General features: G+C 43.9%; 1 protein-coding gene across 8 annotated transcripts in view; it reads right to left on the minus strand.

Annotated features, from left to right (window-relative positions):
* The window catches only part of sulf2b (sulfatase 2b), a gene marked incomplete at its 3' end in the record, with an annotated part of 65,584 nt that overhangs the window by 7,329 nt on the left and 45,658 nt on the right, over nucleotides 1-12,597 (minus strand). For 7 of the 8 annotated variants that reach the window (XM_084553685.1, XM_084553683.1, XM_084553684.1 and 4 more), the window contains 17 exons: nucleotides 12,240-12,358; nucleotides 11,974-12,125; nucleotides 11,604-11,773; nucleotides 10,317-10,467; nucleotides 10,131-10,230; nucleotides 8,770-8,845; nucleotides 7,701-7,829; nucleotides 5,662-5,718; nucleotides 5,452-5,581; nucleotides 3,930-4,140; nucleotides 3,460-3,664; nucleotides 2,657-2,753; nucleotides 2,294-2,388; nucleotides 2,156-2,215; nucleotides 1,900-2,069; nucleotides 1,085-1,227; nucleotides 536-659 (listed from right to left, as the gene is read on the minus strand). In XM_084553685.1, coding sequence (XP_084409811.1) covers nucleotides 536-659; nucleotides 1,085-1,227; nucleotides 1,900-2,069; nucleotides 2,156-2,215; nucleotides 2,294-2,388; nucleotides 2,657-2,753; nucleotides 3,460-3,664; nucleotides 3,930-4,140; nucleotides 5,452-5,581; nucleotides 5,662-5,718; nucleotides 7,701-7,829; nucleotides 8,770-8,845; nucleotides 10,131-10,230; nucleotides 10,317-10,467; nucleotides 11,604-11,773; nucleotides 11,974-12,125; nucleotides 12,240-12,358 — 2,189 coding nt within the window. Of the gene's footprint in view, nucleotides 1-535; nucleotides 660-1,084; nucleotides 1,228-1,899; nucleotides 2,070-2,155; nucleotides 2,216-2,293; nucleotides 2,389-2,656; nucleotides 2,754-3,459; nucleotides 3,665-3,929; nucleotides 4,141-5,451; nucleotides 5,582-5,657; nucleotides 5,719-7,700; nucleotides 7,830-8,769; nucleotides 8,846-10,130; nucleotides 10,231-10,316; nucleotides 10,468-11,603; nucleotides 11,774-11,973; nucleotides 12,126-12,239; nucleotides 12,359-12,597 lie in introns of those variants that run through there. The other variant, XM_084553686.1, reaches the window with a different exon arrangement.

A 12,597-nucleotide genomic window follows, 5' to 3' on the forward strand; every position in this document is an offset into this window, starting at 1 on the left:
AAAAAGAAATAGTCAAGTAAAGTACAGATACCTGAAAAATCTACTTAAGTACAGTAACGAAGTATTTGTACTTCGTTACTTGACACCTCTGCATATAAACAAATGTACAAGAAACACAGACAGAAGTAAATATATATATTAAAAATGTGCAAAATGTGCATTAACACGAATAACCTGAAGTTATGGAGTTGATAAGGACTGGAGGAAATATCAATATTTTTATGGATTCTATAACGTGCACAATGTTGGAATTTGATGATATACAGGCTGAATAAGAAGGGCTGAATTATGTGTGTGGAGTCAGGAGCATTACCAGATTATCTTTCAACTAATTGGCCAAATTACAAATCATATCCAGACCTAATCCAGGTGTTACCAGACTCTGACTGAAGTCTGGGTACAACAGGCTAATGGAGACCAGGACACATCTACTGCTAGCAGCCTTAGCTAAGGTCAGGGTCAGGGTGGTTGGGAGGAGCCAGATGATTTTCTTCCTGCTGTAATGTTGAGGCGTTTGAAGGTGTGTGAGTCGTACCCGTCTCCACTGAGCGCGTGCGAGGGTTACACTGCTTGTGGCCCCTGCAGCCTCTGAGCTCCATCAGCTGGACGTGGAGCTGATTGAGAACGGTCCGGTCCAAAGAGCTGACGGCGTTTATCAGCTGGAGACAAAGACAGAGTGAAGCTTTCACATCAGTTATCTCCAACACAACACAAGACGGAGAGATGAGCATTAAAGCTCAACATGTATTTCTATTTTTGCTGTTGTAGCAGGGTTTATTTGCAGATCTGTGCATGCAGGGAGAGCTGTTAAACTGAGTGAGGTGTGATTTGTTCCGATAAAACAACAGACTCACAGTCGTCTCTGCTGCAGAAATAAAATGTTCAGAGACTGTTCAGCTCTTAAACCTGAATCCTTTCTTCTTGTTCTTTCATACTGCATGTGAGTGGTCTTGTTTTTGTTAAGCTAAATCAACTTATTGAGGCTTAAAACTGTTAAGACGTGGTTTAAGGGTAAAGGTTACGATAAGGTTCAGGTCAGGGCTTAGAAACACAAATGTGTAGTTGTGTGTATGTGTGCGAGTACCTGGTACGGGTCTGTGTTGAGGTCAAAGTACTCCAGGAAGCCGGTGGCGAACTCACAGAACAGGAAGTTGTGGGTTTCGTTGATCGTCCTCAGACACCAGTAGGTGTTGTTGTTGGCGCTGGTGCAGGCGCAGAACGGACCCACTGCAACACACACACATAAACAACAACAGATCACACACATGCACCACATGGTGACTTGACTGATAGAATCTGAGCCATGTGCTTCAATTTCATACATGGTCCATTGCTTCCATCTAGTGGTCTAATGGTGGTACTACTAATAATAACCATGATACAGCCATCTTGTAGTGAAAGTTAGCTTAGCACTGATATGTAGCATGCCTTGGTGACTGGTTTCCCTGGAGAGTTACATGTGTACACAACAGAAATCTCAACATTCTTCTGGATTGTATAATGTGCACAATGGTAGAATGTGATGATGTCCAGGCTAAATAAAATGTCCAAAGGTTGAATTGTGTGTACATTGTCTCCTGTAGTGGAATCAGTAGGATTTTGTAGCCAGATTCACTTTCAAGGGGTAAAAATCCAATTTAATATTCTTTGGGTAGCCTACGTATTATTTGTCTTGTCATGACACATCTGAGTTTAAGCAGCGCTGTTGCAGAACGATGTGATACACCAGCACACAGCTATAAATGTTGGCGTATAAACTAAGCTTTATATGTTGGTGAGGACGGGCTGTTTTAGGGGGAGGGGGGTGTTCAGGTTCACGGTTACTGGTTCCACCAAGATCATAACTGGCTCACAAGTACTACGATGTATACACCACAAGTCCAAACATGTGTGTCGTACATGACCAGAAGGGCGGAGTGTGCCAGTGCTGGTTGTCGTGGGTGAAGCAGGTGAGTCCGGGCATCGAGCACGTGTCGTTGTTTCGGATCCTCTTGATTATCTTCCTCATCTTCTTCCTCCTCTTCTGCTCCTTCAGAAGCCACGCCTTCTTGTCCCGAGTCCCGCCCTTCCTGCTGACACACACACACACAGGTAACAGCGTCAGTGTTTGTTGTGTTTGTGTGTTTGTTCAGAGCAGCAGAACGTTGAGTCTCACCTGAACGGGTGGAGGCCGCCTCCTCTGAACCTCAGCTTGTTCTTCAGTTTGGATTTGAACCTGAACGACACACAGACATCAGGTCAGGGCTCAGCCTGTGGCGTCACGCCGTGGTGTTTGAATTCCTCATGTACTTACAGGTATTTATTGCAGTCACAGTCCTGGGGGCGGGCCTTCTTCAAGTGACCTCTGACCTCTCTCAGGTTCTTTATCTTCGTCTGCAGAGTCTCAATCTGACAGAAAGAGGAAAGATGCAGCTGCTGAGTGACCCAATGAACCTTCATCAATACACTGCTGAAACTAAAATGAGGATGAAATGTTAATATTTTATGGATTATTTTATAATGAGCACAATGGTAGAATTATGTCCAGGTTAAATAAAACGTCTAAAGGTGGTTTCAGATTTTACTGGAGCTGCAGTCGTCACCTCAGTTAAATCAGATCAGAAAGAATCTTTCAAACCTTTGATAATATATAATATATCGTATTATCTCCACTCACCTCATGGTCAATGTGCAGCTTGTGGTCCTTCCAGGCCTGCAGAGACTGATAAACCCCAGTGTCACACTTGACTGTGGCATTAGCCAGGATGGAACATCTGCAGTCAAACCACACAGTAAACACACTCATTCAGTTTCAACCTCCTGTAGTTGAATCACTGGTATTTTGAAGCCAAGAGCTAAAAACGAAACGTGGAACATTCTGGGGATCCATTCTCTGAAGTCTGACCTATCCATAGAGACCAGGGTCAGGAACATGGACCTGGTGGTTCTGGAGATAGTCCTGATTTATTTTGGGTCTGTCCTTCTAGGGCAGATTAACCTCCCTGTACGCTGGGACTTAAAAGATTAATTAAAGAGAAACATTAAATATTCAATACCTCTGAAGAGAAACCTGCGTTCCTTACAGTGATGAAAGGCTTTGAAACATTTAGACTACATTAACCTTCGTCTACAACCACTTTTATCCTGCAGAGGGTTTGGGGAGACTATGTGGAGGAGAGACATGATGCCATGAGGCTGAGACATAGAGATAAACAAGCATAGTACACATGCAGAACCAGTTAACTCAACATGGAGGTCAATGGACTGTGGGAGGAAGTTTGAAAACCCATGTAAATGAAGTGAAAATGTATTTAGAAAGCTTCCTGGTATGACTGCAGTGGTTTACCCACTACCTCTAAGTATTGTTGTATTTATCGGAGAGCATAAGTGGAGATACAAATCTAATAAATATAAATAAGATAAGATGTCAGGTTATTTTGAACAAAAACAAGTCTAATGAAACACTCAGACACTGCTGACCTGTGTGTGACTTTGATGGAGCTGGGCGGGACAGCGACGCCAGGAACTCCTCCCATCCCGCTGAACTCGTCCTCAGACTCGTCTCCCGTTGGCTGACCCCAGCTGGCCCCGCCCACCAGGCTGTCGTTGCCGGGGTAACTGTTGGTCATGGATGTCAGCGAGCGGCTGTAACGGTTCCTGGAGTAACTCTTCAGTGCTTTGAACTCTGACACACAAACAACAGCAACAACACTTTGAGACTCATTCAGATAACAAGGTCTGTGATGCTCACTAGAGGTCAGCATCACACCGTGAAACCAGAGCTGCAGACTAAGACCGCTCCACTAGGAAAAACTAAAGAACCAGGTATACTCACCTGGAGGACAGAACCTGAAACACCTAAACACAACTTCACACAGAACAGATGAAGAAGAACCCTCATCTGTGACCTGTGGAGCTGCCTCCTGTCGGCCTGAAGCATCAACACTCACTTTTCTTGGAGAGGGTCATGGAGGGTCGCAGGTTGAAGGGTCGGAGGTCACAGTCACAGGCGTCTGAGTCCGGTAGGTAGAGCTGGGACTTCATGCTGATTGGACGCTGCCGGCCAAACATGCCCCTCTGGAAGTTCTTAGCCCCTCCCTTTTCGGTTTTACATTTGAAGAGCCGTAGCTTCCCTGTGGCGTCCTCCACACACTGCCACTTCTACACAAACACACAAAGATCACCAACATCAATGAGTCCAGGTTTTTATGACAGGAATGTGTGAAAGCTTGATGTTAATATGTAAAACAGATCATGACAGTGACAGGCTGGCTGACCACATGATGGCGCTGCTGATTTACAGACACACAAACTGAGATCAGATCTCAAGTGCTGGCTGGGGACGCATGTGGAGACACATTTAAGACCAGGTGGATGGACAGGTGAGATCAGGTGTTGATCTGAACGAGGCCTGAGGTGAACAGAACCACATCGCCTATGGGTTCCTCCTCCTCCTTCTACTTCTTCTTTGTCTGTTTCTGTTCCTCCTCCATCTGAGCTGTTGATCTTTGAGCACTTTTCATTTTCATTCATTTCCTTGTAGCGTCGTCACTCTGCAGCCGTTCATAGCTGAATGAAGGCGGTCACAGTTAATGAAGAACGCCTCACTCGTTAATTACAAGCAGTTTTTCCTTCGGGCTGTTTATCGGCGCCGTTTGTTGCTAAGAGACTAAATCATCTGGCTGAAAGGGTTTTATTTTGACGAGTTTAAGTAAAGCTGCAGCGACTGAATCTGATGAGCTCAGTTCACATCTGGACTTTTATCGTTCTCACGTGAGTCTGTTCTGTCTGTTCACATCAGCAGGAGTCATTTATTAATAAAATAAAGGGTCCACATGTCCTCAGACTCTAGCTGTTCCTCTACTGACGGATAGGAGTCTGGATGGACTCTGGTGGTGGTAACCATGGTAACCTTTACTAATTATCATCAGGTGAGGGACAGAAACATGGAGGTAGAAAGACAAGATGAACCAAGATGGAATCTATGTGGACAGAGACGATGGAGACGTGGAGACATCTTGGTCATCTTCTAAGACTCTTGACATTCAGGACTGGAGGAGGACATGGAGGAGGACATGGAGGAAGAGACTCTACTCCGACTCTCTTCTTCCTCCTCCTCCAACTTAGGCATCTCTTCCTCCTTCTCTTTATTTTTTCCCCAAATCTCCTCTTCCTCCTTCTCCTTCTTCTTCTCTTCTGTCTCCAGTAGATGTGATGCTCCTCTTCACCAGTAAACTTCTACACTGATTGACGTTCTGATGTGAACACATGTATTTATTCAGTCTCCATGGTAACGGTTCATTGGTTGGTCTCATATAGATCCATCTAATCGTAGCCAGCGTGGCTGTGAATGAAGAAACTGTGGGACTGGTGAAGTTTCTGGACCAAAGGTGACCCAGCAGAGGGTATTAAGGGTCTTAATTTGACAACCCTGATTTAAAGGAATCATCAGGACAGAGGAAGGAGCTGTACCTGTCCCGTCTGCTGACAGGGAGTCTGGTACTCCGCTCTCTGACAGAGGTCTTTAACTCGTTGGTGTTTGGGCAGGAAGTTCTCCTCCTGGGATACCTCCTTCCCCTCGACGCGTTGGTGGAGCAGCTTCCTGGAAAAAACACCAGAGTCATTTACCACCTTAGGTCACGTTCAGTCTCTTCATTATGATTAAAGCTGTGACGTATTTACCCTCGCTCCACCAGAAACGAGTCTCTCCACACCTTCGTCTTCTTGTTCACCACGAACCTGAGGAAGGAGCACAACAGTGAGAGTTTAGTCACGACTCCTGCAGGAGTTCAGCTGCTATTAATAAACCTCCTCCACCATCGCTGCTATCACCTCCACCCTCCGCTCGTCCTCCTGCAGCGTCAGGTCTGAGCAGCCGCTTCATTTCAATCCACATCTACACATTTCTATCAACTCCACAGCTCAGCCATCTGGTTTGTGTTCGGGACGTTTGAGACTTTAACTTTCATGGTAATATTTAGATTAAAGGGGAACCATGGGAACGACTGCAGGACTTTTTCCACTCGTTCCACTTCTGTCTTGATCGATTCAGAGAATAAACACAAACAGAAGGATTCAGTCTCCTGAGGGGAAAACGTTCTTTAATACGACGTCAAATCTTTTCCAGACACCAGAGACCCAATCCAGAGGCTGAAACTTTCTACTTCTTTAACAAACTGATTTTATTTTTATCATTAACCTGCAGGACAATGAATGTTTTTACATTTACGGATTGTAAAACAAAAACCTTCAACTAATCTTAATCTGATGCCTTTTTAATCAGATTAAATTTCAGTTTGCTGTGAAGATATTTTAAAATGAAACATGAATTAATATCAGTGGCTGTCAGTGTGAATGATACTTTATTAAACCACCAGGATTGCATCTGATCTTATATTTCCGTCTCCAAACTGGAGGAAAAGCTTCTAACAGTTGGGATTTACAGAAGTTCATAGTTTTCCCAGTCACAACCGGAGTGTTCCTCTGTGCTGCTGAAAGTCTGAATTCCTTCTGAAAAACAAAGAATGTCTAATCCAGACCACTAGCTGCTGCAGGACAGCATGAACCTGATCTGATCCTTGTAGCAAACTGTCCTGGCTCTTCACAACAGGAGGATCTGCTCTGAATTACATTTATTTATTTTTTTTGTCTTCGCTAGTTCTTGTTTTTCAGACTTTGCCAGAGAGGAATCTGTCTTCCAGCTACCGTCTGAGGCTGAGGCCGACTCCTCTGGACTGCAGACAGAATAGAAAAAGGAACAGATGCTGCAGTCCTCCCAACGTATAGAGTCCATTCAAACACCTGACAAAGCTGAGGGGACGTCACTGAAAACACAGTGTTTGGGTTTAAAGACGCAGATCTGATATAAAGATGAAAACTTGAAGGAGACGTCTGCACCACAAACACAAGAAGATAAAGAAGCTGGAACAGAACAACTGATTCTTGTTCATATTCTGCTTCAGCGTCCTGAAAACCAAAGTCCATCGAGTCCAGTGATCTTCACTGATCTGAGACCTGCTGCTCTTCACCTTTGAGTCTTTTCTGACGCTCTGATCCTTATAAATATGAATAATATATTATTTATATTTATTTATAGAATGACTCTTATAGATGACTCTGTGTTGGTGTTTAAATAAAGTCGTTCCGGCTCAGAGATGTTCTGCTGCTTCACCAGGAAGAAGGTTTCTACGTTTCTACGCTGATGATGCTGAACTTTTCTTGTCTGCAGAAAAACCTGAATGAGAACTGGCTTAACTCTGAGAAACTTGACATTTGAAAAATAGTTAACAACTTTTATGGTACCATGATATGGTCACCATGATAATATATTAAGTTGCTTCAGTAAACTAAATATTCATATTGAGATATCAGCAACAACATAAATGATATTCTTAATGTAACCTTTTCAAAATTGGCAAATACTAAGAAGTCCATGAAGGCGGCCATTTTAGAAACGGCTGCCAAAAGCTACTGACTGCAGAGCCTGGAGGAATCCACCAGGGGGCAGATGACAGGAAGCTAATTGCACATAAATGACAAGAAGATAGACAACAACTGTAAGAAGTTCAGCAACTGTTTGCTGAATGTTCTACTCTCTCTCTTATTGAAGTCGTCAACTCCACATGACAATATATAAAATACATTTGTGATTTCTCCATTTACAGATTTTCACCACTCGGTTTCTCAACATTTGATTGTAAATGACAGAATCATATGAGCACCTGTTGGCAGCTTTGTCGGTGTCCAGCAGAGACAGTATCGACTTTCCGTCCATGTCTGGAGGCGTGTCAAGGCCAGCGATGTCCAGGATGGTGGGAGCCAGGTCGATGTTCAGGACCATGTGAGGGTTACTGATGCACACACAAACACACACAAACACACACACATTTACAGGAGCACTTAAAAATGAACGTGTCATTCAGAAATATTCTACATTTCAACATAAAAATGACTCAAAGCATCCAGAAAGTCGACAAAGAGAAGGCAGTGAACACATAGAACAGAACCATAACACTAAAGTGAGCCAATATTACATATCATGTCCTCCTTGTGTCCAGTATCTGCTGTGACCTCCTTGTAACTAAATGTTTCTGGTAACTGCTGATCAGTGGTCTACAGCAGCTTGGAGGAATTTTAGCCCATTCCTCAGAACAGAACCACTTCAGTTCTGAGATGTTGGTGGGTTTCCTCACATCAACTGCTTGCTTCAGGTCCTTCCACAACATTTCTATTGGATTAAGGTCAGGACTTTGACTTGGCCGTTCCTAAACATTAAAGACGAACCTGTCATTCAAAGGTCTCGTTTCTTTTTCCATTTCTGCTTTCTCATTCTGCTTCAGGTTTTTGTCGTTTTTGACCCAACTAGTCCAACTGAAAGCTCTCTAATTTTCCTGGGTCAAAGACTGAACCGGAATTCTTTGCTTCATCTTCAGTACTTAAAGGATCCGTTTCTTTATCAATTTTCCACAAGCTGATTTTGTTTTGTGGGTTTGTCGTCACTTCTGACCCTACAGGGCGTATCACTGCCCCCTGCAGGGTAAACAAACTATAAGCACACTTAGATTCTGCTTGCTTTCCACAGCGTTTCTGCTGCGTCGATCACTTCCTGGTTTCCCAGATTTTTGAACCAAAGTCATAATAACAGAATAAATAGTTAAAAGGAATTTACTTTAACTTTGACAGACCTAATAAATACATGTGTCATCTTATGGACTCGACTAAACAAATGAATGAACGAACGAATATAAGGAAGGGTCTTCTGTGATGTGATTCATGTGTTTCTTGGCTTACATGCTGCCTTGCTCCACGTTTGGTCCTCTGATGTAGAACGGGACTCGGATGTCAAACTCGTACGGCATTGATTTACCTGAAAGAAAAAATAATAATAAAGAAAAACAACAACACAGTATTAACAGTGACGTGTTTGTAGCTGAGTTAAAGAAGGACGAGGAGTGATGGAGAGTTTTTAGACTCTCAGATGCTTAAGAGTGATTCCTAGTGATCAGTAGAAGTAAAGGGGAGAATGCTTTCAGGAAGGTGTAGAAATAAATTACATTCATCCTGAACAGATACTAATAAGATAAGGTCTTGTTTCAAGTATTATAATAGTCATTGAAATTTAAAATCATGCAATTTCTCCTTGAACTACAGGAGTGAGGTGACAGAAAAAGAGTAGAAAGACAGAGTGATAAAACATTTCCTTCCTGGTTTTAATCTGTATCATTAAAGACTGTTCCACATCTCCTGCTGCTTTAATATCAGATCTGGTTGACGGCCTTTTTTTTTCGTTCTCTTCTTAGTCACAAAGATAATCATCTATTTTCCTCTTGTTTCTCGTTTGTGTTGTTTCACTGTTTGTCTTTTAAATTACAGCTCATTAACAGAGTGAGGGCCACAGTTCATTAAACTCTACACTGCACTGTAAAAAAAAAAAAAAAAAAAAAAGAACCCAAAGAAATCATTTTTAAATCCTTCACCCAGAGTTTCCAGAGTATCTCAACTTCAAAGTGAGTTTCCTCAAACACATTCACACAGTTCAAGTGATGTTCCAGAAAACATCACCTTTATTTTTATTGACATTTACCATCAGATCAAACTCCACTAACTGGCTGAAAGTTTGGGGAGCTGATTCTGCTTCAGCATAGATCTGCTGGGCCAATCAGATCATTTGGGGGCGGAGCCTAACGTAGCAACAGTAGTCAGAGTTTAATTAGTTTGAAAACTAAACAAGATGTTTATATTCCACTGAACTCAACTTTAAATGACAAACAGTTGACAGTAATTGGTTGGACGACTATCCAACAAATGCAACCTAATGAAATCCAGATGTTTCCAGACTCATGATCTTCTAAGCTACACTGATGTTTTGGAGTAAGTTGCGCCACCTGCTGGCAGCTGAAAGAAGGTGTTGAGATGAATATCCTGGATGGATTGATGCTTTTTGTTCTTCTACAGTTTATTTATCATTTAATAATTTAAATGCTGCTCAACAATGTCAAGTCCCATGAAAGCATCTAAACTATGAAACAAGAACACATAGAACAAGTAGAACAGAGTAAAAACGTTCCTGGAAATTCATGTGTTGATAATAAAACTCGTGAAGGAAGGACGTCACAGAAAAGCAGCAGCAGCTCTTTAGTCTCGTCTCTTACCTTTAACGAGGCCGAACTGTCCGATGTGGTAGCCGTGGTCAGACGTGTAGATGATGTAGGTGTTCTCCAGCTCCCCCGTCTCCACCAGCATGTTGTACAGCTGACACAAACACAAACGTCATGTTACCCGTTGACTATCCGGTGACTTTTTGCTCTGGCTGGACCTGAGGAGGCGTCTGGGTTTACCTTCTCCACGCTGTCGTCCACAGACAGGAGTGTCTGCAGCCGCTTCCTCTGCAGGACGTTGGTGAACTCCATGTGGATGGGCCTCATGGGCCCCGTGTAGCGCATGATCCAGTGCTTGTCTGGGTTTGGAGCGTAGTTATAACTAGGAGTACTAGAGAGGATGGAGGTGGTGGTGGTGGTGGAGGACGAAGACAGAAGAACAACACAATGTTTTACATAACATTTTATAACCCTCATGTTGATTTACATGGATCAGTATCAGTTCAACCAATGCCTGTGATCAGAGATGAACCGTTACCATGGAGACTGAATAAATACATGTGTTTACATCACAACATCAATCAGTGCAGAAGTTTACTGATGAAGAGGAGCATCAGTGTAGGTGGTGGAGGAGGAAGAGGTGGGGCTGAGTGTCGGAGGTGGAGGAGGACATGGGGAGAAGGAGATGGGTCAGATGGGGCTGAGAGCTGGAGGAGGAGGTGGAGGAGGAAGTGGAGGAGGAGGTGGGGCTGTGATGACAGCTGATGCTCCTGTTCATTAATAACTCTCTTTCTACTCCTCCTGAAGCTGTGAGGAGGTTAGAGGTTAGATAATGAATGACTCCTATCAGCAGACTCATTTACTCCTCTCTACTCCTCCTCCTCCTCCTCCATACTCATCAGCTACATAATTTAATTTCTGTGTTGGGACAGAAATAACCTGCAGCGTTGCCTCGTCCTGAGTGGACAGCAGGGACTGGTCTGCTGGAATCAGATTCATAATGTTTCTGGTTTTAACTGTTTAAACGTGGTTTTAATTAAACTGGTTTACACGTAGGTTCATCTTCAAACCAGATTCATCTTCTTGGACTGAGACCGAGGCCGTTTCACGTCTCTTCATGGAGTCACTGATGTCCTCAAAGCTACGCTCATGCTAACTGTTTTGTGACTGATGCTAAAGGCTAAAGCAGAACGGTGTGAACCCAACGTCCCCTCCAGAGCTCAGAGCTCCACCGTCTCTAGACCATGGGACGGAGCTAAGTCTTTATAAGACGTTAAAGGGATCAGTGAAGGAGCACAGACAGAGCTGGACTGGTTGGCCCTGACGCTCCATATTTCATACAGACTATATCTTATACATCACCTCATCCAGTATTTATAGATCATATACGTACAGCTGTATATCTTTTAGATCTCCACCTCTACACTTTTTATCTTTTACTGCTGCTGATGCCTCCTGCCTCAGTGTCTCTGATGATGTGGTGAGGACATTAATGTGAATGGATGTAACGTAGCGAGGGGGGCCTACATGTGCTGGGAGGCGTTAGGGAAGGCGGTGCTGTACTGGGGGGCCGAGTCCTCGGGGCCGTGGGGGGCCGCGTGGCTCAGGACCATCAGGACCGGCCTATGAGGATAGACCCGCTTAGAGGAGCGGAAGTACCGGATGGACTCGGCCGTGATCAGGTCGGTCAGGTAGTCCTGGAGACAGAGACACAGAGACATGGTCACCATGGTGATACGACCCTACGACCTTTATCTGGTCAACGTCTAATTAACCTGATATTCACTTTGTGTTGTTGTGTGTGTTTGTAAGTTGTTTGTTGTTTATGTGTGTTGTGTTGTGTTGCATGTTGTTTGTGTGCATTGTGTAGTGTTGTTGTGTGTTTGTGTGTCCTCACCTGTGGATACTGGGCTCCATGTTTCTCTCTGACTCCATTGCGGCTCAGTGTGTAGTTGTAGAAGCGACTGTTCTTCACCAAACCCAACCACTCCCTCCAACCAGGGGGGACGTACGAGCCGTTGTACTCGTTCAGATACTTCCCGAAGAAGGCTGCACAACAAGGACGCACACAGACACACAAAAACACACACACACAGTCAGCACGCTGACAGTAGTTTCAATAAAGTCTCAGTAAAGTCTCAGTAAAGCCCAGAGCTGCTCTACCTGTCCTGTATCCAGTGTTGTTGAGATAAACCCCAAAGCTCCGAGGCTCGTGCTGGCGTTGCCATGACGGCGAGGAGCAGTTCTCGTTGTTGGTGTAGGTGTTGTGGTTGTGGACGTACCTAAAAGACGTTGAGGTGAATGAAATGAAATACAAACTTTGACAAACGAGGTTTCTAAAGCTTTCAGATGAGCTGTTTGGACAGATGTCTGAAGGAAACCCAGCTCTATCTGGGTCTGGTCTCAGAACTCAAACCAAACTCTTTGGGACTGACGCTAGAGTTACGTACAAACCAGAAAGTTGGTCTGGAGTCTCTCTGTTGGGAACTGATTCTGCTCCAACAAAGATCTGCTGGGCCAA

Source organism: Chelon labrosus (genome assembly GCF_963514085.1).
Source record: "Chelon labrosus genome assembly, chromosome: 10".
In the NCBI taxonomy this organism is placed as follows: domain Eukaryota; kingdom Metazoa; phylum Chordata; class Actinopteri; order Mugiliformes; family Mugilidae; genus Chelon; species Chelon labrosus.